The 27,307-nt window shown below is 45.2% G+C and overlaps 1 protein-coding gene across 8 annotated transcripts in view; it reads left to right on the top strand.

The window, feature by feature from the left end:
- The window catches only part of ARHGAP22 (Rho GTPase activating protein 22), a 347,339-nt gene that overhangs the window by 299,813 nt on the left and 20,219 nt on the right, over window positions 1-27,307 (top strand). For 7 of the 8 annotated variants that reach the window (XM_019499465.2, XM_019499462.2, XM_019499464.2 and 4 more), the window contains 2 exons: window positions 8,418-8,625; window positions 21,313-21,445. In XM_019499465.2, the coding sequence (XP_019355010.1) occupies window positions 8,418-8,625; window positions 21,313-21,445 (341 nt within the window). Of the gene's footprint in view, window positions 1-2,281; window positions 2,778-8,417; window positions 8,626-21,312; window positions 21,446-27,307 lie in introns of those variants that run through there. The other variant, XM_019499470.2, reaches the window with a different exon arrangement.

Here is a 27,307-nt window from a genome sequence, read left to right as displayed (position 1 = left end):
AGTCCTGTCCTTATGTGAGAATATCAGGTTTCATTTAAAAAAAAAGAAAAAAGGTTTGTGGTTAATGAGAAGATGTTGGACCTAGAGATATGACCTAGAGTCAGAAAATACAACAGGCAATTTAAAAGAACAACCTCTTGATTTCAAAGCCAGTCTCGTGATATTTTGTGACCTGGCTCAGGATTTTTCACTGTACTGGTGTGACAACGCTGTTCTCAGTCCTGATGAAGCAGACTGACACATTTCATGTAGGCCCCGAATGGAGATTAGATGGTAACAGGGAACTAAGTAGCTGTGCAATACAATCTTGTCAGGCTGTTCCCATATCTTGGTGCTACACCTTCAACTGTACGGTTGCCATCTGCAGGGAGCAGCTGTGAGGCAGCTGTCATTTTGTGTTATGACTGAGAGGTCTGTGTGAGCTAGTGTGCTCCCTCCCTCCTCTTTCAGGGAGGCTGTATTGTTCTTTCTTGGATTGATAAAGCAGGGAGATTCCCGTGCCCAAGTACTGATTCTCCCTATGCCTGAAGAAGGGTGTTTGCACCTGAAAGTTTGCAAAGAACAATTTTTCTAACTATTTAGTTGGTCTGATAAAAGAAATCACATCTACCCAAAGAACCTTGTCTACCTACGTCCTTAGATTAACACGGCTGCAACCAACAGCCCTAAATACTGTTGAATTCTTCTGTGGATAGTCTCATTTTGAGTCCTTCCGAGGTTCTGGCCTCAGCTGTATCTATTGGCAATGTAAGTTCTGTAGGTTACTTACATGTTGTGTACAAAGGTATCTGATTTAAATGTGTTGTCCTTCCATTTCATTGGCTGCCCCTTGCTCTCATGCTGTGGGTGGAGGTAGAGAGAAAGGAAGAGCTCAAAAGGGAAACGAGAGTTTTTACAGGCCATTTGCTATCATCAAGGCCTCCCTCCAGCCATTGAGCTTCCAGCTGTCTCAGGCTGCTAGCGGATGTGACACATTTGGAGACAGTGTTCCAGGGAATGGTGCCAAACAATTTGATGTCCCCAGAATTACTCATAAAGGAATCATCTTTGACCTGCCACTGGCCCCCAGCTATACTTCTGGCCAGGCCTTCCCTAACCTATCACCTACTGTATGGATCCAAGAGGACAAGAGAAGGATTAAAACCATGGGCATAATAATACCTGGTTCCTCAGTAATACCTCCCCTTCAAGCATCTTAGTCATTTAGCAAATAGTGATTTGTGTCAGTTTTTTTTTAATTCATTAGTTGTGTTTAAATAGTAGTTAGATACTCTGGACAAGATCAGATTCCTGTTGTACTGGGTGCTGCTTATGCAGAGTGAGACACAGTCTTGACCCCAAAAGTTTGCTGTCTAAGTAGACAAGACAGACAAAGAATGGGAGGGGAAATAGAAGCCCAGAGGGGAAGTGACTTGACCAAGGTCCTACAGCAGAGTGGTGGCAGAGCTACAACCAGAACCCATCTCCTAAGTCCAAGTCTATGGCCCCGTTCTCAGTGGTTGAAGTGTTACAGCTGAACTGTGCAGACAGTCAATATACTTTCCTTCATGTTTTATATGAGGGAAACTGAGGCACAGAGAACAACTTGTCCAGAATCACCCAGTGTTAAAACCAGGTTTGGAAGTCCCCTGCACCAACAAACTACTCAGTTCAGATGAATATAGATTGCATGAATGGTGAGTTACGTAGTATTTTGACAACAGAAATCCAGAAGTGAGCAACTTCTGCAACTTGGAAATCATTTTGGAGAAGGTAGAATTTAGGTGGACTTTCTTAACCTCACAAAACACAAGTCAATGCAGAATAGCCATTCCTTCCTCTCCTCTCACCCAACAGCTGGATCTGTAGGCAACATACTCCAGCTAAGTTTGCTAGTCTCATGAGAGCAGTCCCCTAACTTAAGCTGTAGCAATTTATTCTTCTAGTCCTAAAGGTCCTGGGCTCAGCTGCTGGTGCCTGCTGTCCCATTTACAACCCACTCCTATGTAGCAGCATTGCTCATTTAATTCTGTCCAGCATCATCATTTCACAGTAACCTTAAAGAAAGAGGCTCAAACTAATATACTGGTTGGGGAAAAAGACTGAACCAGGCCTGAGATTTCTACCCATGTGAGAATCAATGGCATAACCTTGAGCCCTGTGGCTGCCGGTGGAGGCTGGAGCAGCTTAGATGATAGAAAACGCCCCTCTGACCCTTACTGGGGCGAGGGCAACTGATTGTCTGTAGGGCAGCTAACACTGCCTGTGGCTAAAAGGGAGCGAAGAGTGTGGCATGCAGACAGAAACTGTTGCTCCACGCTCCGGCTATCTGGAATAGATCTGACAAGCAATTAGAGCATGAATATATTACATGTACTATGGGGGATGCCTTTGTTAAAACTTGCGACCCATACTTAGCTGCTGTTTACACTGGCGGCAGCGTCAAGGGTGGGCAAGATCCTACCTGCCTGTCTCCCTTTCTTTCTCCCTTGCCGACGGAGCTGGCTAGCTCCACGTCTCATTGGATATTTCAAGTTCTTTCTGCACAAGTCATAATTAATGCTGAGTCGTGGAGCTGAGACCAGATGTGCTGCTGAGATTATCTCTCAGGGCAGCTTGGCTGTTCCCTGCTCTCCAACGCTGAGTGAATGGAAAGCAGCCAGTGCTGGGACTCAGAATGTGTCTGATGCCTGAAGTCAGGACTTTCTTCCTCTGCCGCTCATGCTGTCTGACACTGCCTGGTTTCTGCTTGAAGCTCAGTGCCTGCCATGTAGCTGAGTGCTGCACAAAAACGCAAGGTATGAGATGATTTTCCACAGTGTACAGTTGTTATGGTTTCCTCTTGCAAAGCAAAAGCGTTAGTCCTTGGGTTAGGTCAGACACTGGCTAAACATAGCTTCAGTCTTTACAGAGGGAATGGAGCAAGGAGCACTCTCTTTTAACTGGCCAGACCCCAAGCTAACTTGTGGAGATATTTTGGGGGACGTATTTTGCAGAATATTTATACCATGTGTCTATATGCAAGTGTGCTCAAGGCTGAATACGTCCTAACGTGTGAAGGATTGACCCTGTGGAGAAGGACCTCTGGAGATGAAATTTCAGTTCCCAGCTCTGCCGCAGATTTCCTATATAAGCTCGGGCAAGTCATTTAATCTCTTTTTGCCTCCGTTCCCAGAAGTCTGCCTACCAGTGATACCTCTTCTTCTCTCCCGCTCTTTGTCTGTCCTGGCTAGTTAGATCATAAGTTCTTAAGGAGCAATCATTGTAGTTTAGCCTATGTGTATGGCACCTAGCACAATGGAAACCTGCCCTATACTGTAATACAAATAAAATATGCCTCTGTGTGTGTGTGTGTGTGTGTGTGTGTGTGTTCACACATATGTACATGTGTATGTTTGTACATCTGAAGAGTTATGTGTTTATGGTTTATGATCCATGATTTTGTCTATGTGAGCATTTTCAAATGTAAGAGGGACACTTCTGTCAGTGGGAGAACAGGTGACTGCATCTGTAGGTGAGCTCTAGGGTTGGTGTGTGTCAGCACATGTGTGCTTGTGGTCATATGTGTGAGCTGGAGGCTGACAGATATATGCATACACATGCATCCCGTGTGTGTGTACAAGTGTACATGAGGAAATGCCAGCATATATGAATCTCAGTATACATGTTTTTATCCATGTGCTAATGGATATGTGTATTACCTACACAAAAGCAAGAGCCCTTTTGCTTGTCAGCCTGAATGAAATAGAATCTCAGACTGAATTTACTGTTTCTCTCTTTAATTCCCTTTGTTTGAAATCAGAGCTGTGATAGGGAAAAATGAAGCAGGGAGAGTATCCCTTCCTGCCCACGGCATGTCTGAACAGTATGGCTGAATATACATTCATTGTATGCCTCAAGTGGGTGGGTGAGCTATTCAGGCCAGGACAGAAAGCCCGTCTGTGTGTGTTAATCAGTTCACCATTCCTGATTTGGGTTTTCTATAAAGAGCCAGAGACAGTTTGTTGCAGGGGGGGAGAACTTCCTCCAGCTGTGCTAACCCATTTGTCTAGTATCTATTGAATCTGCCTGAGATGGAGGATGTGGTCCCAGGCATGTTATTTTACTGCTTTGAAACCAAACACAGCAGCCTGACTCTAGATAAGGATAGGACAGGAAGATTTAACTCTTCGGCAGCCAGTAGCCTTGTGCTTTGTTTCCAGCACAACCTCGGCTGGCAGTTAGGCTGATGGCATTGGCTCCTGCTTCTGCTGGGACGGAAATGAAGAGCAACCCAGGGCAGTAACGTCTTCCAGCAGCAGCATCAAAGGGAGCCGAGGCTGCCAAGTTCAGTCTGAGCTGCAGGCACCAGTGATTGAAAACAGGCCCGTGCCTGGAGGAGCCAACGGATTGGATCAGGCTGCATACAACCAGCTCCTTGTTTGTTTTTAATTTCAAAGGAGGGTACAGCCAATCCAGCCTCAGGACTGCTGTCAGCAGGGGGCAGGGGTGGGGGTAGGCAAAGGGGAGTGTAGCCACCTCAGCTACACAGACCTGTCAGGCAGAGCAGAAGGCAGGGCAACGTTGGAGAGGACACTGTCTCCGCTCCTAAACCTGCTGCTGCTCAGCCTCGGCAGACCAAGCCAGGAGGCGATGCTAGTTACACTAGGTCTGCCCTAAAGACGCCTGCCAGCATAGCTCTGCCAGCTAAGGGGTATGATCCTTGACTGGCACAGCCATGCTGACAGTCTCCTACACAACAGTAAACCTGTGCTTGGACTGGCATAGCTTGTGCTGCCTGGTGGTGAGAGAGGCTGGATTAAAAGTGCAGCTTCCCCCGTATAAACCTCATCCACATTACAAGTACTTCACCAGCATAGTATACTGATATTCCCGCACTGGTAAGATGTCCTGGTGTCAGCAGAGCTTCAGTTTAGGTGCTGCAATGGCTGGAGGACTTTTCTATGCTGCATTCCCCACAGCGAGCTGTCTTGGTGGAAATGTGTTTATGGGAGATTCCAGCCTTTTCCCAGCTTGTTTTTATGTGGATTTAGTTCCAGTGGTGTGAGCACTGAGTGAGGAGCAGGTTTATTGCAGTGGGGACATGACCCTTGAGTTAGAATTGCATCTGTAAATGGAAACCTCTGTCATCAGCATTTGTTTGTTGTTAACTTGAAAGGGAAAGATACTGTTTTGGTGACCGGATTAGGATAGTGTCTCCCTCCAGTCATGTATAACGCCACAAGCACGGCTGGGCCTTCAGCTCTGACATCTGGATTGGAAGCAACATGACTTTACAGCTCAGTCTCTTACCTTAAGGCTGGTAGCAGGCTCTTACATCTCTGTGTGGTCCAGCTCTTGGAAGGGGAGAGGGCCTCACTGTAAGCAGGGTCCCCTGTGCTGTGAGCTGGGGTGTGGGATGGGCTGTGACCTGGAGTGCCGGTAAAGAAAGCCTCACCTCCTCCAGTCACTCCACTCCCATGTTCTCAACTCGAGGAGTGGAAGAATCCCTCCCTTCTCAGTTTTTCCCATTATGGCTCTCGCACACAGGCTTCCCTGATGCATCTATCATGTCCTCTCTTCCTCCCAGCCCAGTAAGGTTAGTGAGAAGGAGAAATGGGTTTCCGAGTCACTTGTGAGGGGGTTGGGGATAGAGAGGGCCTGTGTAGGCATGGAGAAAGAGAGGTTTGAGGAAAATTGGGGTGGTGGTAGAGCACAGTTCAGTTCCTGATGGGCCTGGAGGTTGCTAATGAGGAGGCTGCTGTGATCTTTCCATAACTGCTGAAAGCAATTGCTTCTGAAGACTAGGTCCTCCAAGGGGAAGAGGAATCAGTGGCTTAGACTGACTCTAGGACATGCAGCCTTTTTTCTCCAAGTCCCTTGGTTTGGCCTAAGCCAGCAGTGACTAAGTAAACTGGAGACTGGCTGAGGCTGATTTTGGACTTGCTCAGATATCATGGCCTGTGTTCAGAAATGAGTCTGAAACCTAGAAGGTGCTAGGAAAGAGGAAAAGGTTGAACAGACAGAATGAAAGATGGGCAGAGGCCAGGAGTGGGCAGAGGCCAGCAGTGTGCGGACAGAGAAGGAGGAGGAGGAGACTCGCAGCAAATAGGTCTTCACATCTCCTTTGAGAACCCCTTAGTTTCTGCATTAGCAATGAGCCCCAGCCCTGGTACCCAGTCAGAACTGGGAAGTCCACTCCCCTGTGCAACTCACAGCAAACCCATTCTTGAGAGGCAGCCACAGCAGAGAGGCCCAGCTCAAGTGGAGCTCTGTAGGCCTTGCCATCTCAGCTCTTGTGTCAGGGTGGAAGGGAAGTGTGAGACAGTGCAAAGAAGTTTGTACTGCTGCTCTTACCCACACTGCAAGTGCCGAGTACTCCAACAGCTCTGAGACAGCAAGGCTGTTGGCCTGGCCCCTTTGCCAGCATGACATTTGCTTGAAAAATTGTGTAGTCTTTTTTTTTAATTTCAGGAAAACTTCTGGTGGAACTGCACACAGGCTGAACACACAAGAACAAGGGGCACTTGATTGGTTTAGAAAGCAGCATGTATTCACATATACACACATTCTTTCTTACCTAACTTACCAATAGCCTACAGAACTCCCTGCTTTGGGCTATTATTGAGGCATACATGTGTTAGGACTCACATGTAGATTGAACACTGATGTGCATGGGAACGTAAATCTGCAAGAACACTAACTAGAATTTGCCTAAGGATGATTGACTCTCAGCTTCAGCATACAAGCTGGTCTCCAGATGTGGTCAGGAAGGGAATTTCCCTCCACCATTTTCCCAAGTACTTGGTTTTGGGATGGATTATGCCTCCCTTTGACATAGCAAGGATTGGCTTCTGGCAGAAAGAAGATGCTAGACTAGAGGCCCAGTATTTCAGAGGTCAGACACATCTCACATTGACATGAGCATGAATATCTCTCAGCAACGAAAGTGCAGGCTTAGGAGAGATAGGGAGCACAGATCTGACCTAGTACAGCAATTCCATTGTGTGATAGCAAATGGTGGCTGGGAAATTTCCTTCCTTATCTCCTGTGAAAGCAACACTTAAATGGAAATGCAAAGTGTGTCCGATTATAGTCTGTTATATGTGACACACAGTATGTGTTACTCATAAATTGGCCAAGAGTATACTATACACCCAGCATTATATGGAGCAGTATTTTCAGTGATGTAAGATTAAATGATGGGCATTGGAGGTCTGACCCAAAGCCCACCCAAATCAATGGAAAGCCCCTTTTTGTCTTCAGTAGGCTTTGGATCAAACCCCATTTTGCTATCATCTGGTCACATGTAAAATTGAATAAACTTTGGCAGTGTACTATTTGTCTAAAATCTTCACTCCCAGAGCAAGTGACTGTTTTAATGCTATATCTTCTGCACTGCCTCAGTGATACTCTGTAGGACTGTTTCCTCTGGATGGGTTCATGGGGCTCTTCCCTTAGATTTTGGATCTAAGAACAGGCATCTCTTTGGTGTGTACTGAAATGTCGCAGTAAACCTGGAGCAAGTTTAGCAGCTGCTCCCACTAGCTCAAGCCCCAGTGGAGGGAGAAGAAGCACCACATTCAAGAAGTTACATAGAGTAGGTGCAGCTTACATGAATGTGTGAGCCCCAATCAGACTTTGGGGGGAACATAAAGATGCATTCACATTATATCAAGGAAGAAAGAACTGAAAGTGTGAGCGCTTTCATGGTGTGTGTGTGTGTGAGGGGGCAAGGCAAGTTCTAGGAATGCTGGTGAACCTGGGATGACTCTGTTTTAATTAATGTTATTAATCATTTTTTATTAAAGAAACTGAAATATAAGGCAAAAGGCCACTAGTTCGTAAACATCTTTTACACCAGATGATTTGTTGCTATCAATCCCTGGTCTGTTTTAATGTGGATAATTGCATTCTGGTTTCTTAAATCTTCCTCTGGTGGTTTCAGTGGGATGAGCTGGCAATCAACAGCTCTGCCCCACCCAAATAGAGCTGTGCCCAGCGGCAGATGAAGCAATTCTGATATGGAAAGTCAGGGCACCCATTTCAGACTGGTGCTTCAGGGCCCTTTGGGTGAGATGAGATATAGAAGTGTAATCATTCAGGCAGTCTGTTGGTTATTTGTACAGTCAGAACAGCTGTAGGCAAGTATAATCAATGCCAATCTCTTTTGTACTTTTCTTGGGGCCAAATATTCACCTCATTTGAATAGCTTCCCCAGTGGGAGCTGGATAGAGGTCAGCATCTCATACTCTGCATTCAAAGCAGAACAAAATTATTAGCTTGTAATTTTTCTTGATTTATTTTTGCTGATGCCGGTAGAAACAGAGTCCATTCTTCCTTCATGTAACTCGCAGCTCCCATTCCCCCAATCCTACCCTGGCCTACTCACAGGCTTTGGGAGGAATTAAAATGAACTGAAATAAAAGTTAATGCCATATGGTGTCTCCCATTGGCAGGGATCTTCGGGCAGCGGTTGGAGGACACAGTGCAATATGAGAGGAAATATGGCCAGCGGCTAGCCCCACTGCTTGTGGAGCAATGTGTGGATTTCATTCGGGAACGAGGCCTCACTGAGGAAGGGCTCTTCCGAATGCCCGGCCAAGCCAACCTAGTCAAGGACCTTCAGGATTCCTTTGACTGTGGGGAGAAGCCCCTCTTTGACAGGTGAGTGGGTGCCTTGGTCACTAGAAGTGAATGAGCATCAACTTCCAGTGTTAATCAGTGGTGTGTGAAATGCTGCTGTAACATCCTTGCTTCTGAACATACTCCCAGTTGGGGCAGTTTCAGAAGGTGCTTATTCCAGACAGCTGACCTCTTCACTTAACTTGTACCATGTAGATATAATGCTTTAAAGCAGCATTTCTAAACCAGTGGGTTGCAGACCAAAAGTGGGTTGCAAGAATATTTGAAAGGGTTGCGAGAAAATCCCAGAAAAATCCAATCCACGAAATAAGGGATAGGGAACTGCAGATCAGAAGAGAAGGGCACCAGCATGGCCTAGAGGTTCAGAGGGCTGTGGCTTGGGGGTGAGGGGCACCAACAGGGCCAGGGGTCTATGGCTTGGGGGTGAGGGCAGGGTCCAGGGGAACAGGGGACTGTGGGTCGGGCATTGGCAGGGCAAGGGGGGTGTGGGTCAGGACAAGCCATCCATCTTGTTAAATGGCTCCCAGTATGAAAAAGGTTGAGACCCACTGCTTTGAAGTGTGGGATGCTCTCACCCATACCCAGCAAAATGCTTGAGCAAGGCCTGAGCCCTGAAGCAGATGACTTGAGTGGGATTGCTGACATCCTTCAAAGAAAACCCAAGCTGAAGTACTTTGCTGGGCTGGGGCTGGCCGGCCCTGCTGCTTACAAGATCTGGCTGTGTATCCAAGTTGGTATGAATGATACCACAGCTGGGTATGATCCCTGCACAGAGCTGGTTGCCTGCAAATACAGGGTCCTTTCCCACCACATGCTGTCTCTCCAGTGAGACCTTAGCTGCATTCCCCCCATGACACTCTGACTAAGACAAAGGAACCATGAGAAACACCCTATGGGATGTTTCATAATTTCATAGTAGCTAGGATCAGGAGGGACCTGAACAGATCATCTAGCCTGACCCTCTGCCACAGGCAGGAATGAATGCTGGGTGTTCTCTGGACATTACATATTACATTACACGGGGTAAGGAAATGTTCTCTGGACATTAGATATTACATGTGGAGAGCTGGGTAGAAAATTTGTAGCAAAGCATTTTGTGAAGAAAACCGATTATTTTTAAGATGGATTTTTTTGTGCTGTTTCTGTTTTTCAACAGAAGCCTAAAAGAAGCAAAGAAAAATCTTTTTAATGAAAATGGCCATTTTTAAATGGAGAAATTTAATGGAGAAAGCCTACCGCTTCTCACGTAAAAGTGAAGGGCGATGAGGAGGGCAAGCTGCAGTGCGCTCCACTCTGCATTGCCCAGTGCTTTTCCCTTATTTCTAGCCAAGATGGTTCATCCTTGCAGCACTGATCCTCTCTTGATTTCAGCCTCTTATGCCAAACTTCATTCAGAAATTAATCCCAAGTAAGAACCCAGATCCCATTCCCCCCCCCACACACACACTGTTGGTGTTCAGGGGATTCAGAACCAGAGACAAATCTTGGACCAGGCTCATATCTCTAGTGATCTAAATCAAAACCCAGAGGCAACCACTGGAGTGTGTGTGTGTGTTGTGGGGAGGTTGGATCCTAACTTTGTGAGCAGGGCCCTTTGGGTAGTGAGTTTAACAGACAGTTGAATAGGAAACCACCTAAGACTATTTTTACAGGTGACCTAAGCAGCACTACCAGGCCTTATGGCTGAAGCAGTAATCAGTGATACCACTTCCATTCTGGCCTGTGGCTGATGGGTTGTATTGTGCTTTATGTGAATGCTGCACATCCCTGAGTCTGCGATGCTGTTACTCATTCTCAGCCTGGAATGTCCTGAAAGAGTTTATTGGAGACATTCTTCTAATTCTTTCCTCCCTTTCTGTTCCTGGCCACCCATCCTCCTTTCTTTGATTTTTAACCACAGTCAATATTTGCTCAATAAGTGGAATTGTCAAAGAAGAGTTCACCCCCACTGTGGCAGTTCAAGCATTATGTTCCAGCTGATGGTATATAAGCAGCAGCTGAATGTGCATAGCTTCCATTGCTCAACACAGCAGACAGGAGAAATATCTCTGTTGCATGTGCTTGATGGCATTGCTTGGACTGAAAACATGAAACAGCCTCCGCACTTAGCAGTGGTGAAGTCTTGACAGAGTGTGGTTTCTTCCCAGTGAAACTTCTTAGACACTGACAACCCAAACCTGCCTAGTATTTTGGCAGTGATCATGGTTGAGATTTTGACTTCTCACCCTTATTCAAGAGGGGAAAAAATCTTCCTTGGAAAAGAAAATCAGCTCCCTCCCCCAAAGTGTACTACTTACCCCTTTTCAGTGGCATCACATGCCCATGATACACTGAGGATGCTTTGTGCAGTCAGTTGAACTGCAGGTTTCCTCTTCGTGATCTTGGTTTGGTTCCATGTTCTGCTTCAGATTGGCTCTCAAAACCCAGAAAATCAGGTCTTTAGGGAAAGGAATTCAGTTTCTCTTTACCTCTGATCCCTAGTGCTAAGTGCCCTTTCCGTTCTCATAGAATTGGTGTGTGGATAAATGTATTAAGACTTGCAATGGTATATGCCTAGGGGGATGATAATAATTTGAGGGAAATCCAGGATGGGGTAAGGAAATCTGGTACTGAAGGAATGGCAGAGGGTGCCATTGCATGTGTGCGCGTGCGTGCACACACACACACACACACACTCACACACACACCCCCTGACCCCATGGCTTGCAGAAGGATTGCGGGGATGTACATATATTCACCCACGTCCCCCACACACAGTCCTGACCCTGTGGCTCCCAGCTGTGGGCCTGGGAAGGACAGCATACCGTACACACGCAGCCCTGAACCGATGGGTCCCTGCACGCACGCCTCCCCTGACTACCATACAAAAGACTCCCCTCGCAGCCCAGTAGGGTCTGACTCAGGAGCCTCATATGCCAATCTTCCCAATCTGGGACTTTTGCTTCAATTTTCTGCAATGGTTGGGATGCTGAGACAGCCTCCAAAATCCAGGACTGTTCCAGCCAATCCAGGTCATATGGTCACCTTATATATGCCCCAGCAGAATATTGTGCTCCTCTATGGTCCAGAAGTTGTCACACTGAAAAGCTCAACACTATCCTTAGCAGTGTGCTGAGATTCATAACAGGCTGCACAATGTACACAGACACCCATGTACTCCCTGTACTCTCAGGCATTAGACCAACTGATATAGTAAGACAGGCCCTAACATTATTCCTGGTGATAGAAGCAAGAGATGATGAAAATCACCTGCTCCATCAACTGTTAACTGAAGGGTCAAACAAATTGAGGCTTAAGTGGCTCAAAAGTCATAAACCATTTGTATATGAAGGCCACAAGCTTCTGGAAGAGATTGGGGATGCGGAATCAAATCTATGGGTAGCAATGGAGCGGGCTGACCATTAGACTTGTTCCTACGGTGTTTTATACCAACACCAAATGAGTACCCCATTGGGTACAATCTTGGTAGAGAAGTGAGGGTCAAGCTCAACAGATTGAGATCTGGTTCTGGCTACTTCAAAACAGCACTGCACAAGATGAACATCTTGGACAGCCCCCTGTGTGAAGGTGGTGTCCAACAAATAGCACAGCACAGCTGCAATCTTTACAAGTGTACAGACGGGATAGACAGAATCCACACACTGAGCCGTAATACCAGACAGTGGCTCATAGATTTAGAAGTTGCTATCTGATGCCATATGAAAGAGAAAGAGGTGTTCAGACATGCCAGGGCTAGGGGCCAGAAAAGCACCTAACAAAGAGTTGTATAGAAAAGGTATAGCACAGGCAACAATAGGACACGCTTCTCCCACAGGATATGTTTTGGGCAGACCCTGGTTGGAACTCCCAGTGCGTTCAGTGAGAGTTGAGGGCAGGACTTGGCTCTTCATGCTGGAGAAGCAGCTCTTTTTGCTTTTGCAGAATAGATCCAACCCTTGTACTCTCGGCGGGGGGGATCCCTTTTCAATCAGTTTCCTTCTGTGCCACTGACTAAGAATAAAATAGAACTTGCTTCTGGACTTTCTGAGGACAGAGGAGGGAATCCCTTCCCAGGGGTATCAGTTTCCATGTAAATAACTTAGTCGCAATGAGTTTGGATTGACACAGTTGCATCAACAATTCTAAATAACCTAAAAACTGGGCTTCTCTACAGAGCAGATACTGCACGAGCAGAGACAGGGAAAGCTTCCTGAGATTCTCCACCACTGGAGTTCAACTCTTGGCTGGAGGAAACTCCTCTAGACAGCTGTGTCTAAGAGAACATGGAGAAGAGCACCATTCACAACCACTAACCTGCTCAAGCTTGGATTGTGGCCAAAAGACCATCTTCTGGGTGCAAAGTGATAGTTATGTTTTGTGCCAAGTCTGTGCTTAGAAGCAAATGGAAGTCAGGGACTCATTTCCCTTAGTCCTGTGTATAGTTTTCCTTCCAAACTGTAGAAAGGAAAGGCTCCATGTTCCATCCAGTTCTTCTAGTTTGTTGCATTCGGTGGCATTTTGCAGCCACAATAGTTATGGACGTTACAGCCTGTTTAACTACAGGCAGGAACTCTTATGACATATCTCCATACCTCTCTTATGAAATCCATTGTGAGAGTGCACTGAAACTCTGTGGATGCTCTATAAGAGAACTAAGATGAATGTCTAGGAAGGTCAAGGCTGGTTGTAACTCAGAAGAATTATTTGTTATAACAGATTGGCCAGATTCTTGGCCCTGAATTCCACTACTCTGAGGTCTGAGAAATCTCTAGGCTTGAATCTGCCTTTTTGGCTTTGGTTCTGCGTGAGATTCAGAGCCCAAGGAGAGGCATGTTGTCCAGTTCTGTTGGAAACTAATCAAATACTTATGCTATACCCGCTCTTGTGCAATTACTAAAGATGGTGTATGATATATCTTGCAAGATTGACTTAAATGTTGAGATTTCTGCTCATAAGTTTGTGAGGATTTGGTGCTGACAAATTTAAACTGAAACCTGTAGTCTGTTTTGCTACTAAACACTGAACTCCAGTTCCAGGCTAATCTTAATCTGTCCTCATACTCATTGGGCAATCTGTATTACATATTGTTGGGACCCAGAGCAGCTGGCCAGCAGCTCTCCCTGACTCCCACCCGGGCAGTGGTCGGCAGAGGGTCGGTCCGGGGGCCTTAGAAGGCCGTCAGGTGGCCTTGTGACGCTTGGAGTGGGATGAATTAGGCGGACGCTTATTGGTTATAAAGCAAGATTATTTACTCACACCGTCGAGGTGGTGAAGGACGGAGGTTAGAAATACTTGGTTAGTTACAGCTTATAGGTTGTAGGTCGGTCTGCATAAGAGTTCGGTGGTTGGGCAGAGAAAATGGTCAGGCTGGCAGGTCGTTGATTTACGTCTGAGATTGGGTCGAGACGCGAGGGGGCCACTGGCAAGTGATCAAGTTGTCAGTTACTCTGATACGTGTGATCAGAGGTCTCAAAGGTTCGTACGGAGGTCCCCCTTCTTCTTCTTCTTTGCGGAAGTGTATTGGGGTTTTGTTTGTGTACTAGCCAATTGCTTTTCGCCACATCATAAATTAAATTAGAATCGCCAATTATCTAGTGGTGTTCGCTAGGGTGTTATCATAGGGTTACTCCCTGTATTCTCTGACCAATTATAATGATTTATGTACAACACAGAAGGCTAAGTTCTATTTCATGTTGGTGTCGCAGTTATAAATTTCTTTTTGACATGCGCAGCAAAAAAAAGCTGTTATTATCATTTGTTAACCCTTAGTTAACCTAGTGCAGAAAAAAACTGTTTTGAATGGTTTTACTTGCTTGTGACATGGGAACTACTTAATTTGGTTGTGACACATATAAACTCTGTTACTCTGTAAAGAAAGGTTTTATTAGAATATACATGTACTACAAGTAGAATCTCAACTCTGGTGGTGAATGTAGCCTGATCCTATATATTTAAACCTGGTGTAGTTAAACTGGTGTATATCTCTGTTTGGCCATTCATGGCACAAGTTGAAGGCAAATTGGATTAACGCTAAACAAAACAACTTTGTATTATTACGAAGATGAGGGTTCCAGCTGCTGGGCACCTCACCATTAGTTCATCATTATTGCAGACATATGCTATAGACAAAGATATCTCTAAAAAGAGAGGAGGAGCTACTGCTTGGGAGTAATCAACATTCAACCATCTGGGACCTACCACAGGATCATTAATAGTAACCCTGTAACTGTTACCTTTGTATGATCCTGTAGTGATTCAAGTGAGTTAAATTGCCCTAACTTGGATCACTGATGAATGAAGGTTAAAGCTATAGAGCAGGAGTGGGCAAAATACAGCCCGCCAACTAATCAGATCTGGCCCACAAGTGGGTGGTGGCTCCAGCAGCCAGGTTGGGGGGTGAGGCTGCAGCTGTGGGTGAGCTCAGGCTTCCACACTGGTTGCAGTCCACAGCTGTAGTGCTCCCTGCCCGCCCCACCCGCCTGGTGCCCAGAGCACTGATACAGATGCTGCTGGCTGTGTTTGGGCAGCTGTGGACATAGTCAGCAACTGTTGGTGGCCCCAGGGGAGTGGGGGTGAGGGGTGTGCTACATCTGTGGGTGGGTGGACTTCAGCTGTTGTGGGGGTAGGGGTGCTAAAGTTGCTGGTAGGTTCAAGCTTCCACTCTGGTTGTAGTCCTGGGAGGAAGTGGGGGAGAGACGGAGAGAATGGGAGAAAAAGAGAGAGACATGTGATCCTTGACAGGTCATCAAAACTCATTAAGTGGCCCACCAACCCAAATAATTACCCACCCCTACTGCAGAGGTTTTGCTATACTTGTTTTGCTACAGAATCATATAGATGTAAAAGTTAGATAACAGCTTGTACTGATATCTTTTGAAAACAATACAATTATGTCTCTTAATTATTTGAGTGTACAGGTTTCCGTCGATTTATGTTGTATGTGAGTTCCTGGAGAACGGCGCATAAATCAAATTGTCATAAAGTGAATCCACTTTACAATGTAACAAATAGGGATAGGTTCCCATGGTGGTGAGGGAGGGCATGAGGCTGGGACTAGGGAAGGCGTGGGGGGAGGGGTGCCACTCCCGGAGCTGCACAAGGCAGCAAAGTGGCACTCACCCCAGTCCCAGCTGCAGCAGCCCTGGGAGCGGCCGCTGGGCTGTACCATGCTCTGCCTGTCCCCACTCACCTCTGCTCCTGGGCTATGCTATGCCCTGGTGCAGGCAGCTGGTGTCGGCTGCTCCCGGGGCCACTGCAGCTGGGGCTGGGGTGAGTGCTGCACTCCACGCCGCCTGGGGCTCCATTTGTCTACACTCACCCCAGCTCATACTGGAGCAACCCCAGGAGCAGCTGACACCAGCTGCCTGCACCACAGCACAGCGCAGTCCAGGAGCTGGGGTGAACCCAGGCATGGGGGGACAGGTGGAGCACAGTGCAGGCAGCTGGCTCCAGCCAGGGCTGGGGTGAGTGGGGCCACGGCCCCTTCCCCTCCCCCCACAGACTTACCTGCTTGTGGGGGGGGGGGCATCTATGCTGACTGCATAAGAGCAAATTTACCTCGTATATAACGAATTATGGGTCTAAATATGCTCATCGCATAAGAGCAAATATGCATATAAAGGCCCCGCATAAATCGAGGGAAATCTGTATCAACACAGTATTGAAATAAAATAACCAATTAGAATACTATGTACCATACTTGCTTTCCTCCCAAAATTAGCCTTCTAAAACTGGGGTGTGTGTCTTAAACAGGAAAGCTAAGTTTCTGCCCAGATTAATAGCAGTGGCATTTCTATTCAGGCACTTGAGGGAATCAATTGACTTCATGGCTTATTATAATGGACTTGATTTGTGCTAATTGTTCTTCACCCAACAGGTGTTAATAACCCACTCTCCTTGTTAATAGTCTTGATCTGCTAATCAAACTATCCTTTCTTTGGCAGTTTTGCTGAAGAATTTGCAATTTAGCTACTCCGTATCTTGTTTCTCCTACTTCACAGTCCAACGAATTGCATTTAACTCTTTCCAAAATCCTAGAATTGCCCGTGGAATCCTGTCTTAAGCAAAAGATATAGTCTCAGCTTTTGGCTAAGCAGCCAAGAGCTGCTGACAGTTCAGCTCTGAAAAGGTTAAACTAGCTTTTGCCCAAGCAAGAGAGGGAGGATGAACAAGCTGAAGTTCAGGCTCTGCCCCTGTTCTGTGAGGCCATAGCTGGAAAAATCGTTTCTTCTTCATTCTGCCTTCCCCAAAGCAAGGCATGTGATATATTTGGGGCACATGGTACGTGAGAAAATATGGTAATTTATTTACACTTCCAAAAGGCCTCTGGAAAGGACCCCCCAAGCAGTCCTGAGTGAGGGTCACAGTACTGTCATGGAGCAAAAATTGACTGGAGACAGAAAGCGAAGAATAGAATTAGCTTTTCATCCTGGCAGAAGATGAATGATGGGGGCTCAGGGTCCCACGGTAGATCCCAGGTGGTTGAATGTTGTTTGCTAGTGACTTGGGAAGGGGGAGGAGATGTGAAGTAGCAAAATTTGCCAAGGACACAGGATTCTTTAGTCAGGACAAGAGAACAAGGTGAGGAACTCTAGAGAGACCTTAGCAGGCAAGAGGAATGAGTAAGAAGAGGGCAAATGGAAGCTGCTGTCAACCAATGCCAAGTAACACAAACTGGAAGGGGGCATTTAAACTGTTTGTAGACTATACAGTAGTGTCTGTGTGAAAAAAGGATCAAATATCATTGCAGATATCTCAGTTCAAGGTGCTCCTGCGGTCACAAGCTACTAGGATGCCTAAGGAGTGAGTGGGTTGACAGTAATACAAAAAGATGGGCACTGGGAAAGGAAAGGGGGCAAGAAGGTGTCAGGCAATCAGAAACAGCAATGGGATAAAGGTTATTTTATGCCAAATTTTGAGTCAACATGGTATTCAGAAGGCAGATGGCTGAATTGACATGCATCAGTCACAAGTGGACAGAACTTCTCTGTGTTCCCTGCTGTGATTGGCTGAACGCTCCCACCTCATAAGTGTCCCACACTCCCTTTAGCCTTCCCAGGGATTCACCCTATGCCCAGGAGAGAACATGCCATTTCTTTCATTCCTGCAGGGAGCGCTGAGAGATGAAGGCTCCTTCCTCTCAGGTGCCTTCCCTTTACATGTGCTTCCTCTTCCTCTATAGTGGGTGCATTGATTCCTGTGAGACCAAGCCAGAGTTGAATTAGGAAAGGGCTTCCAGAAGGTTTGCCTAGATGGTCTGTCCCCCTTTCATTACTGTTTCTTAGGTAGACTGTCTTGCCTAGTAGCATAACGTGTGGATGGCAACTGGGACACCAGCTATAGGCTCTCACTCAGGAAAGGAGGGTGCATGAATGATGTAGGACTCTCAGGAGAAAGCAGGGTAGATTTGCACTATGTAGACTAAACTAGAGATGCATAAGCTTTGGTTCGCAGCAATTGACTTCTTAGAAAGCAGTGATTACAATACATAGGGTAGGGAAGGGGGAGGAAAACCAAGGGGATACTGCTGGGAGAGGCAAGGTGTGTCAAAGAGAGAAAAGCAAAGCAGTTAACCCACTGAGGGATATAAAAGCTAGCCCAGACAAAGGGATAAGAATCCATAGTCTTGGTTTGGAACACACTTAACACATCCAGTCTGTGGCTGATTTCTTGTTCCACAGTTTCCCATTCAAACTGGTTTTAAAGTGTTGCTGCGTAAGATTGGCTACTCTGAGGTCAGCAATGGAGTGTCCAGGGAAGCTGAAGTGTTTTGCCACAGGCTTGTCTTTTGGGAATTGTTAGATGGTGTTTGTTCATTTTTACACATAGGGATCATCCCATTTGTCCCATGGAGACAACAGAGGGGCACTGTAAGCAGGTGATGGTGTATATGAAGTTGGTAGAGGAACAGGTGAATGAACCTCATATATTATAATCCATGTTATATGGTCCCGTGATGATGCTGGTGTCTGTTGATTAAGGGGTACAGCTGGCATCCGACTCCAAAGCAAGGTCTGGTTTCTTGATGAGAATAGGAGTTAGGGAGTCTGTGGCTGAAGAGATGCTATTTGAGGTTGGGGGGCTGTCTGTAAGCCAGGACAGGTTTAACCCCATGTCTACTTTGAATATGATCATCATTTTCCAGGAGGGGTTAGATGTCATTAGTGGTGTATCTCAGATGTTCAAATGGGGGCCGTAGATAACAACCAGAGCGATTCTATTGTCTTGGGTTTGGTATTGTAACAGTTTAGAGCAGGGTGCAGGTCTGGTCGTGTTTATTTGAGTGGCTATGTGTTTGGGGTTGTATTGTATTGTATTGTAAGTGTAGACCCTGCTCCAGATCCTTGAACTGTACATTGTGGTCAGTGGGATCAGAGCAGATATAATTGTAATGTACAGCTTGTTGCTAGATGATGGATCTAGTGGTGTGCTTAGGATGAGAGCTGCTGGTGTTGAGGTAGCTGTAGCAGTTGGCTTCTGATACAGCATAGTAGTGATGTGGCCACTGTAAAGCTTCACAGTCCAAGAACTGAATTTGGTGTCCAAGAACTGAATTTGCTGGGCGTAGTATTGCAGAGTTGGTTTGATGGAAGGGTGAAGTCCTTAGTCGTGGCAGGTATTTCTTATGCATCTGTATGATGATGGTGTCATCGGTGTACCTTAGGCATATTGTGACACCCTGTTGTATAGTAATATCAGGATTGTCTTTAAGGCTGAGTATGGCTCTCCATTCCACCGGACTGAGGTTGTAACGTAAACATTGGTTTTTGACAATCTCACGTACGGCCTCCCAATATGCCAATATATTTATGACAGACCTTAAAGTCGGCTTTCTCCACAACTGCCTTCTCATCCTCCAGTATATCTAAGGTACACTGATGACACCTGCATGACTTTACAGTTCTTACATGACAAAACTTTAAGAACAAACTTGAACAGGAAATTGGAGAAAAAGAAATTATCCACAGTCTGGATTGTGTTATGTATAGTCTAAACCAAGACCATGGATTTCTGTCCCATTGCCTGGATGAGTTTTTATAACCTCTGTGTCTCTCAATAAGTTAGCTGCTTTTTTTTCTGTCTCCTACCCACCTTGCCTCTCCCATCCTTTGTATTCTAATTTCCACTTTCTTTTGAAGCTCTGCTACCGGCAGCCCCTTCACAGCATCTAATGAAGACACCCTCCACTTACAAAAGCTTATGCAGCTCTGATTTAGTTAAACTATAAGGAGAAATCTATGCTGCCTTCTGCCTGACTTCAGACTAACATGGCTAACTGCCTCTCTCTGCCGATGAACTGTAGGGAGTCACCCGTGTTGTTAGCATGGATTTGTCACTGTTGTTATCTGACTCCATTAGGGTTGTTCAGGGATTAGGTGTTACTGGTCACATTAGGCTGCCTCACTTTGGATAATCTCTGCATGTGCTGTCAGGATACTCTCTGTGATGCTGTGCCCCTAACAATCTCATTATTACAAGAAAGAGACTTCAGGCTTTGGCTTTTAGTGACAAAGAAGGGTGGCAAGGTTTACTGTATACAAATCAACCTAAACACTAACATCCATGGCCAGCCAATCCGTCGTGCTAGCTGGATGTTTGTAGGCATGGCATGGGTGTGAACATAACTAGGGTGGCCACATGTCCTTGTTTGGCCTGGAGAGTCCTGGATTTCAGAGGCTGGTCCTGGCTGGCCTGTGAAAATGGCTGTTAAAATGAGTGTCCCAGGCACTGGGTGGGGAGGCAGAGGAGTGGCAGGAGCTGTGAAATAGAAAGCCCCAGCAGACACAAAAATTGCCCTAAAATAGGTTGACTTGATTAGTGGAAAGACCATTAAAAAGAGGAGATGATCACATCTTTGAAGTAAAGAACAATGGGTCATTAATGGACCATTAACTGCCTTACCTGCCCAAGTAGTATAATACCAGAGCTGCAGAATGCCTCCCGCTCCTGTCTCTGCCTGTAGCAGCACTGCTGATTTGAGTTGGGGGGGGAAAGGTAGTGTCCCAGATTTCACATTATCCTGTATAATCACCCTAAACATAACCCCTAAGCCTAGTATAAAGTATTAAATAGTTCCTGGGCCTCTTTTTATATACAGATCAAAACAACTTCATTTTTATAGCATACATATCCTAGTTCTTGATATTTATTCAAACATATGTAGGTGGCATCATCAGCATCCTCCTTCTTACCAGTTAATGCAGCCTTCCCACCAGATGGGGACACCTGTTTGTCAGGTCATGCTGATCCTTATTATGGTGTCTTGTACTGACTTACTAATTCATTTTCTTTCTGTTGGCTTTGGAGGCCCTTCTAAGGCTAGCAAGCTACTTTTCTAGCACTTCTGTTCAAGAATACAGTATGCCTGGTTATGTTCCAGCAAGGCTTACTTTGGTCCATGCTGTTAGCAGGGCCTCTGTGTGATTTGTATACACACTGATTGATGGTTGTATTAATCCATACTCCAGTGAGGCTAGCAAATGGCAGCCATTTCTGCTGCCAGCCTACCTGCCGCAGCCACTGCAACCAGGCCAGCCCCTGCCACTGCCCCATGTTATGTCTCTGCTCCTGCCTTGTGTGGCCATGTAGGATGAATGCTTTCCTTCACTGCAGAGGCCTGCATTTTTTCCTATCAGCATCAGAAAAGCCATTTAGACACCTCTCCAGGATGCTCTGGGGACAGCAGGTCTTTGGGTTTCTAAACTTCCCTCCTCTCTCTTCTTGTTGCAGCAACACTGATGTTCACACTGTGGCCTCCCTCCTGAAGCTTTACCTCCGAGAGCTGCCGGAACCTGTAATCCCCTTTGCCAAATATGAAGACTTCCTCTCTTGTGGACAGCTGCTCTCCAAAGATGAGGGCGAGGTCAGTGCTCCTCCTAACCCATCTCCTTTTATCCTCAATGCTGTTCTTAAGCTTCCTGACCCAGTGCAGGCCTATTTCACAACTCTGAACCAAAGCCCAGTACTCCCTGTGAATCTTCCTTGAACTTTAGTAAGCTTTGTTTCAAGCTGTCATATGATGAGCTGCAGCATGAAGCAGATGGCTCTTGGAAGTAGGTCTTGAAATCCTGCAATGTGTAACATTCGTAGAGCATGGTTTGATATTCTTTTTGATTATGACTTGTTCTTCTTAGTAGGGCTGTTTTCTAGTTGATGCCATAAAGAGGTGTGAGTCAGGAAGCCTGGATCACTGACTCATTCTGACTCACTGGACAAGTTATTTCACCTGCCTGTGCCTCATTTTCTCCATTACTTATATGGGGATTATAATTTCTACCTCTGAGATGCATTCAGGGAGGTTCCTAACTGATGTCTGTAAGTGGCTTTAAAGAGTTACTCAGAGGAAGGAAGCCACAAAAGAGTAAATTATGTTATTATCCCAAATGGATATGAGGGTAAATAATAATGTTGAGCACTTCAACAGTATCTTCTATTGAAGATTGATTTTTCATATTTTCCTCCATTTTATTCCAAGAAGTAGAACAACCTAAAGGAGCCTTCCAGGTCTTGGGCAGAAGTACAGGTTGGTTGGAAGGTGTCTTTTGGACTCTGTGGAAGATAATGGGATAATTCATCATTGTTGTAATTTATAAATTATTCTCCCATCCCAGTGATATCTGTCCACCATATTGGATTGGACCTGATCTGATGGAGGCAGGAAAGATTGCGTCACCTTCTAGATGGAGATTTTCAAAAGGGATTTGAACCATATTACTTGGGCCCCCAGATGTCTGTGGGTTCTAGAGTAACACATGCAAGGTTCTAGCCTGTTGTGCTATGTGTACAGCCAAGAATGTGCTCCTAGTGTTGCTCTAGTGGTTGGTCCCAGGGGGCTATATCAACCTACCACTTCTTCATGGGGGGCTTTCCTGTAATTTGAGTGTAAAGTTCTGTGTAGTGATGCTAACAATCTCAGAGCCAATCCCTGTTGATATCCCAAGTATGTGCCTGTGTGCAGCCATTAGTAGTTATGCACCATGCAGTAGTAGTGATCCCAGTATCTGTATGCCGATTCATTACACCGTGATACAGTTGCAGCCATATATACAGAGGCAGTACACCAGAGTGTTGATGGAGCATCACCTAGACTGACAAGAGAAAGAGTTTTGAACCCCAGAAGCCCATTAAAGCAAAAGCAAGCAAGCCTAGTGCTACATTGGGCAACGATCATTTTATGTCATCATTCAGCATATTAATTATGTAGCTTGTCAGCAGACTTCATTGCCTGAGAAGCAGCATCAGTCTTGTTTTTGTATGAATGCTAGACCTAAAAGAAATGTATTTCATTATTCTGTTTGCATGGGAGGGAGGGACCTCCCTGTAGTTCTTGTTTGTTTAACCATACTTCACATGTCACTGAAATGAAAGTTTACAAAACACAACATAGTGCTTAAGCCACTGCTGAAAATGTGTTTCTAACAATTTCTGAATTGTCAGATGAATGTGGAGCCCCAAAAGAGCTGTCTCCTTTTGGGAAGGAAACTTGGGATAAACACAGCATGGATGGGGAGCACCCCAATGTCTGTCTGTTCTCAGTAGAGCAAGTAGGACAAGTTCACATAAATCACTGCCCTGACCAATAAAGCTATTTTGGGGGTTTTTTTATGTGGGTAATTTTCTTGATGAAAAAAACATGGTTTCACTTCAACAATATTTGTCACCAGAAATTATCAGCTTCAGGGGATTTTTTTTGCAGGAGAATACAAAAGCAAAATCTTTGTTTTGAGTTGACATCTGAAAACAAAATGCATTTTTTCTTTTAACCTGAAGTGTCTTCCCTAGTTGTGTTTTCAAGTGGAAATGAAAATGTTTGTAATGAATTGGATGTTTCAGACTAAAACTGCTGTTTTTCTTAGGTTGTTCAGACCTGAATGGCAGAAACAATATTACTTTAGTCAAACTATTAACTCAAAACACGTGTTTTAATTATGCCAACTAGAAAAATATAAATAAAACATCATATGGAACTGAATTGAAAACGATTGCTTAGTTTCAAACAATTTATTTTTAATCAAAATGTTGGTGACTAAGCAGTTGGAAATTTCCTATGGGAAAAGCAGTACTCGAGACCAAAAAATGTTGACACAATTTTTTTCATTCAAAGTATCTCTCAGTTAACCTCCGGGGCACTTTACTTTGTGTTGTTGCCTCTCAACCAGAGGTGGTTTTTGTTATACACAAAATTAGTGCAGGGTGATAGGGGCAGCTGCTCAGGCACTGATTGGAGGCATCAAGAGGAAAAACTGCTGTCACTGCAGCTGCACAGTTGTGCTGGCTATAGTGCAGCGGCAGCCAGAAGTTGCCACTGCCTGTGTGCTGCAGGAAGCTGTGCTCTTATATCTCTGGTGCAGGCCTCCCCATATGCACTCTGGAACAGTAGCAAAGAATGCTTGGGATATATCCCAGACCTTTTGCTTCTTATCCAGGTTGCTTGCATACATCCCTGCGTCAATCCTGATCACCTGTTCACAGCAGATGTGGAGCCTTTATTGCTATTACTTGTCTACCAGTATTCATCTTTGTACAGCTGTAATGCTGTCTGTGGGACAGGACCAGGAGCATAATCTCTCTGGTGCAGCTGGCTCTAATCACAGCCAGATCCAGGAAGGAACAAAGTAGATAAAGGTGAAAAATTGTAGAATAAAAATTAAGGAAATATTTTCAAGCCTTTAAATTCTCATTTGACTTCAAGAGATGCCCACTGTCACGTTGGCATCTTTGCTGCTACAGGGAGCCAGATTTTATGCCCAATACTCATGAAAGGAAGAAGGTAGGCAGACTGTTTTAAATCTTTAAATCAACTCTTCTCAACCTTTTTAGATTCAAGGCACCTCTCAGAAAATTCCAGCTCTTAATTTTCACATTGCAAAGAATAGAAAGATCACAAGAGGTCAGAATATTTTTACCCTATAAATTCCTATTTGAAATCTTTGGGTTTATTTTGTGAATCATGTTTGCACACCAATAGTGCTAACATTGTGTGGCACCCTATGGCATCCTTGAAATTATCTCAAGGCACCCCACAGTGCCACATCACCCCGATTGAGAATCACGTCTTTAACGAGAAGGTCAAGTGTGAGGGGATAGAGGAGGAGGCTTGAGTTGCCTTGCTGAACCCTGGGTCTTCAGCCCAACATGGAGACTTTGCTAACACCAATTTCTTCTACACATTTCAAATTTCTGTGCACCAAAAAACCTCCTTATAAAGGAGTCTCCTGCATTATTGGTCTGAAACACTGCATTTTACATTAGTGATGCTACAAGGGGCTGAGTGTCAATGCAAAATATCACAGGGATGGGTGAAAGAGGATATATGTCCCTTAAAAGCTGAAGGCAAATTGATAATACTGCAGTCCTTTCTACTTGATTAACTTTGAGTATTTAGGAAAGTGACCTCACAGTTCTCTGGGACAGCCTTGCTGAGACCCACCTTTCTGTGGCTGGTGTTCACGTTATCAGTGGTCACCAGCCTGCAACAGACTGAAAACAACTCCTGCAATGGTGGCAGCAGTAAGGACAGAAGTTCTAGCTGGCATGTATTTTTACCTTGATGCATTTCTAAGTGCTGTTTTGCTATCTCCAAGTTCATGATTTCCTAGTGACTTTCTCTTGATAACTGGGTTGTAAATAATTGTTTCTTTTATGTGTAAGGTCACCCAATTTGTCCATTCATTCCCTATGGGTCTTACATTAAACTGCCTGTCTACCTACATTTAGGAAGAGGATGTGCAAAACTCCTCTACTCAACCCAGTGGGTCTGTGGCATTTAACACTGTTGTCAATACTTATAGTTAAATTCTGCTCTTATCTGTGCCTTTGAATTCTGTAGAATAAAAATTAGACAAATTTGGCCTGTTAGCTGAATTATTTTCCAACTCATTCACTTTTGAAAATAAAAAAATACCGTGCTTTTTTGGATAAACTAATGATAACTTAAAACTGACTTGAATGCTCCAGCCAAACTGAAGCTGCACCTCAGATGAATCTTCTCAAAGGTTCAAAAACCTGTGGTTAAGATTTTCCAAAGTGACAGGTGAATTTGATGCCTTCAGTTTTGACACCATTAAAAAGACCTGATTTGGGTTGACCCCTAAGTTTGATCCCAGGAAGGTGTCTCTGGACAGGTTTTTAGTCACTTTTGAATGTCTTTTAAGCTTTCTTGTTTCACAGTTGATGGGTTCTTTGTTTTTTTTCTCCTGGATTTCCCACAACTCTGTGCTTAACGGAGGGCTGGGAACAGAGCTAGAAATATGGGAATATTACAAGAAAGGCAGCTCTCTCGGTCTTTCTGTCCTGTCTAGACCCCTTACCCTCTTAGGGATCTTCAAGTAAGTGTCTTGAAATTCTCAGCTCAGTGGCCTCTGAGGTCTGAGCAGTTTCAGATAAATATCCACACATTTTTGTTTCACGTGTGAACCACCAGGCTGTTTTGAAGCTATTCACCCATACATAACTTCATTCCTCCAGGATCACCTTGGAGTGTGTCAACACAGGGGCACAGCCAGTGGCCTCAGGCCCCTTTCCCTGCAGTCCAGGTGCTGCTGGATTCTGCAGTGAAGAGAACAAAACATTACAAAAAGACTTAGAGATGTTGTCATTCATGCCATGGACACATCACTGAGACTCTCAAAATCTTTCCAAGGAGCCAGTAGCTCCTCAGTAGCTTATCTCTCCTCCTGTATTAAGATTTAGACCTTTACCTTAGATCTGGACTTGGACAGAGGTCATCCCAACTCACTGCATCAAAATGATGGGGAATAGCAGAAGTGAGAACATGGGAGACAGTGCAGTCGGTGTGGAATGTGTTGGTTTTCATAAGACGTGCATGCCTGTCTGACCAGCTCAGCATCAACAGGATGTGCTTTCAGCACTGAGACTGCTCTGCTTGATGCTCCCAAACAGACTGGGCACTGAAAAGGCAAATAAGCTGGTAAAATTGTATCAGGGCCTCAGGGAAGATTCAGAAGCGTGGTAGAGGTAACTGGTTAAGGGCCTGCCCAACAGCCATCGGAGTCTAAAGATTACCATTGACTTGAATGAGAGAAAATCAGCGCAGGAGGACTGGCGACTGTTACTATGGAGTGGTGTCATACTTACAGGATTTTGCAACCTTTTCATTTTGGACAATACGTCCTTTTTATTCCTGGGAACAAACCTGCTTACACAGGGAATTGCAAAGCATGTGGTTTCCATTGCACTTCATAAAACTCAACTGGGTTTTTTTTCCCCTTTTTTTATTTCCCCAGCAGTATTTTTTCCAGAAAATCTAATAAGTGTGATTTTATCAGGTTGGACAATAGCATGTCCACGCTGCCTTGTGGGGAGGGGAGGAGACTCCTGCCACCTGCTCAGGAGGACCAAGGCATGCAGCACAGGAGAAGTATTTCTCACAAGGAGTGCCAAGCCTGAGTCATGGGCACACAGTGCTCGCTGTCCTGTGAGGGTCTCAAGGTAGCGTACAGGAAATCAACAGCATTGAGGTGCTGTAAAACTTATCTCATTTTCCCCATGTTTTCATGTTTCTTTGTAAAATGGCCACATTTGAAATAAAGCAATAAACAAGAAACCCTACATACCATTTTTACAGTTACTTCCCCAGAGCAGAAGTGAATGGCACTTAGTGTCAGAACACCTGGGATTCATTTCTAGTTGTTGTGCCTTGGTGTCACCCTGGGTGAGTCTTTTCACCTCTCTCTACCTCTGCTTCTCTGCTTGGCAAATGAAA

This window comes from Alligator mississippiensis, chromosome 6, assembly GCF_030867095.1.
Source record: "Alligator mississippiensis isolate rAllMis1 chromosome 6, rAllMis1, whole genome shotgun sequence".
In the NCBI taxonomy this organism is placed as follows: Eukaryota; Metazoa; Chordata; order Crocodylia; family Alligatoridae; genus Alligator; species Alligator mississippiensis.
Note: the sequence above shows the minus strand (reverse complement) of the source record. Positions and strands in the feature narration are given on the sequence as shown.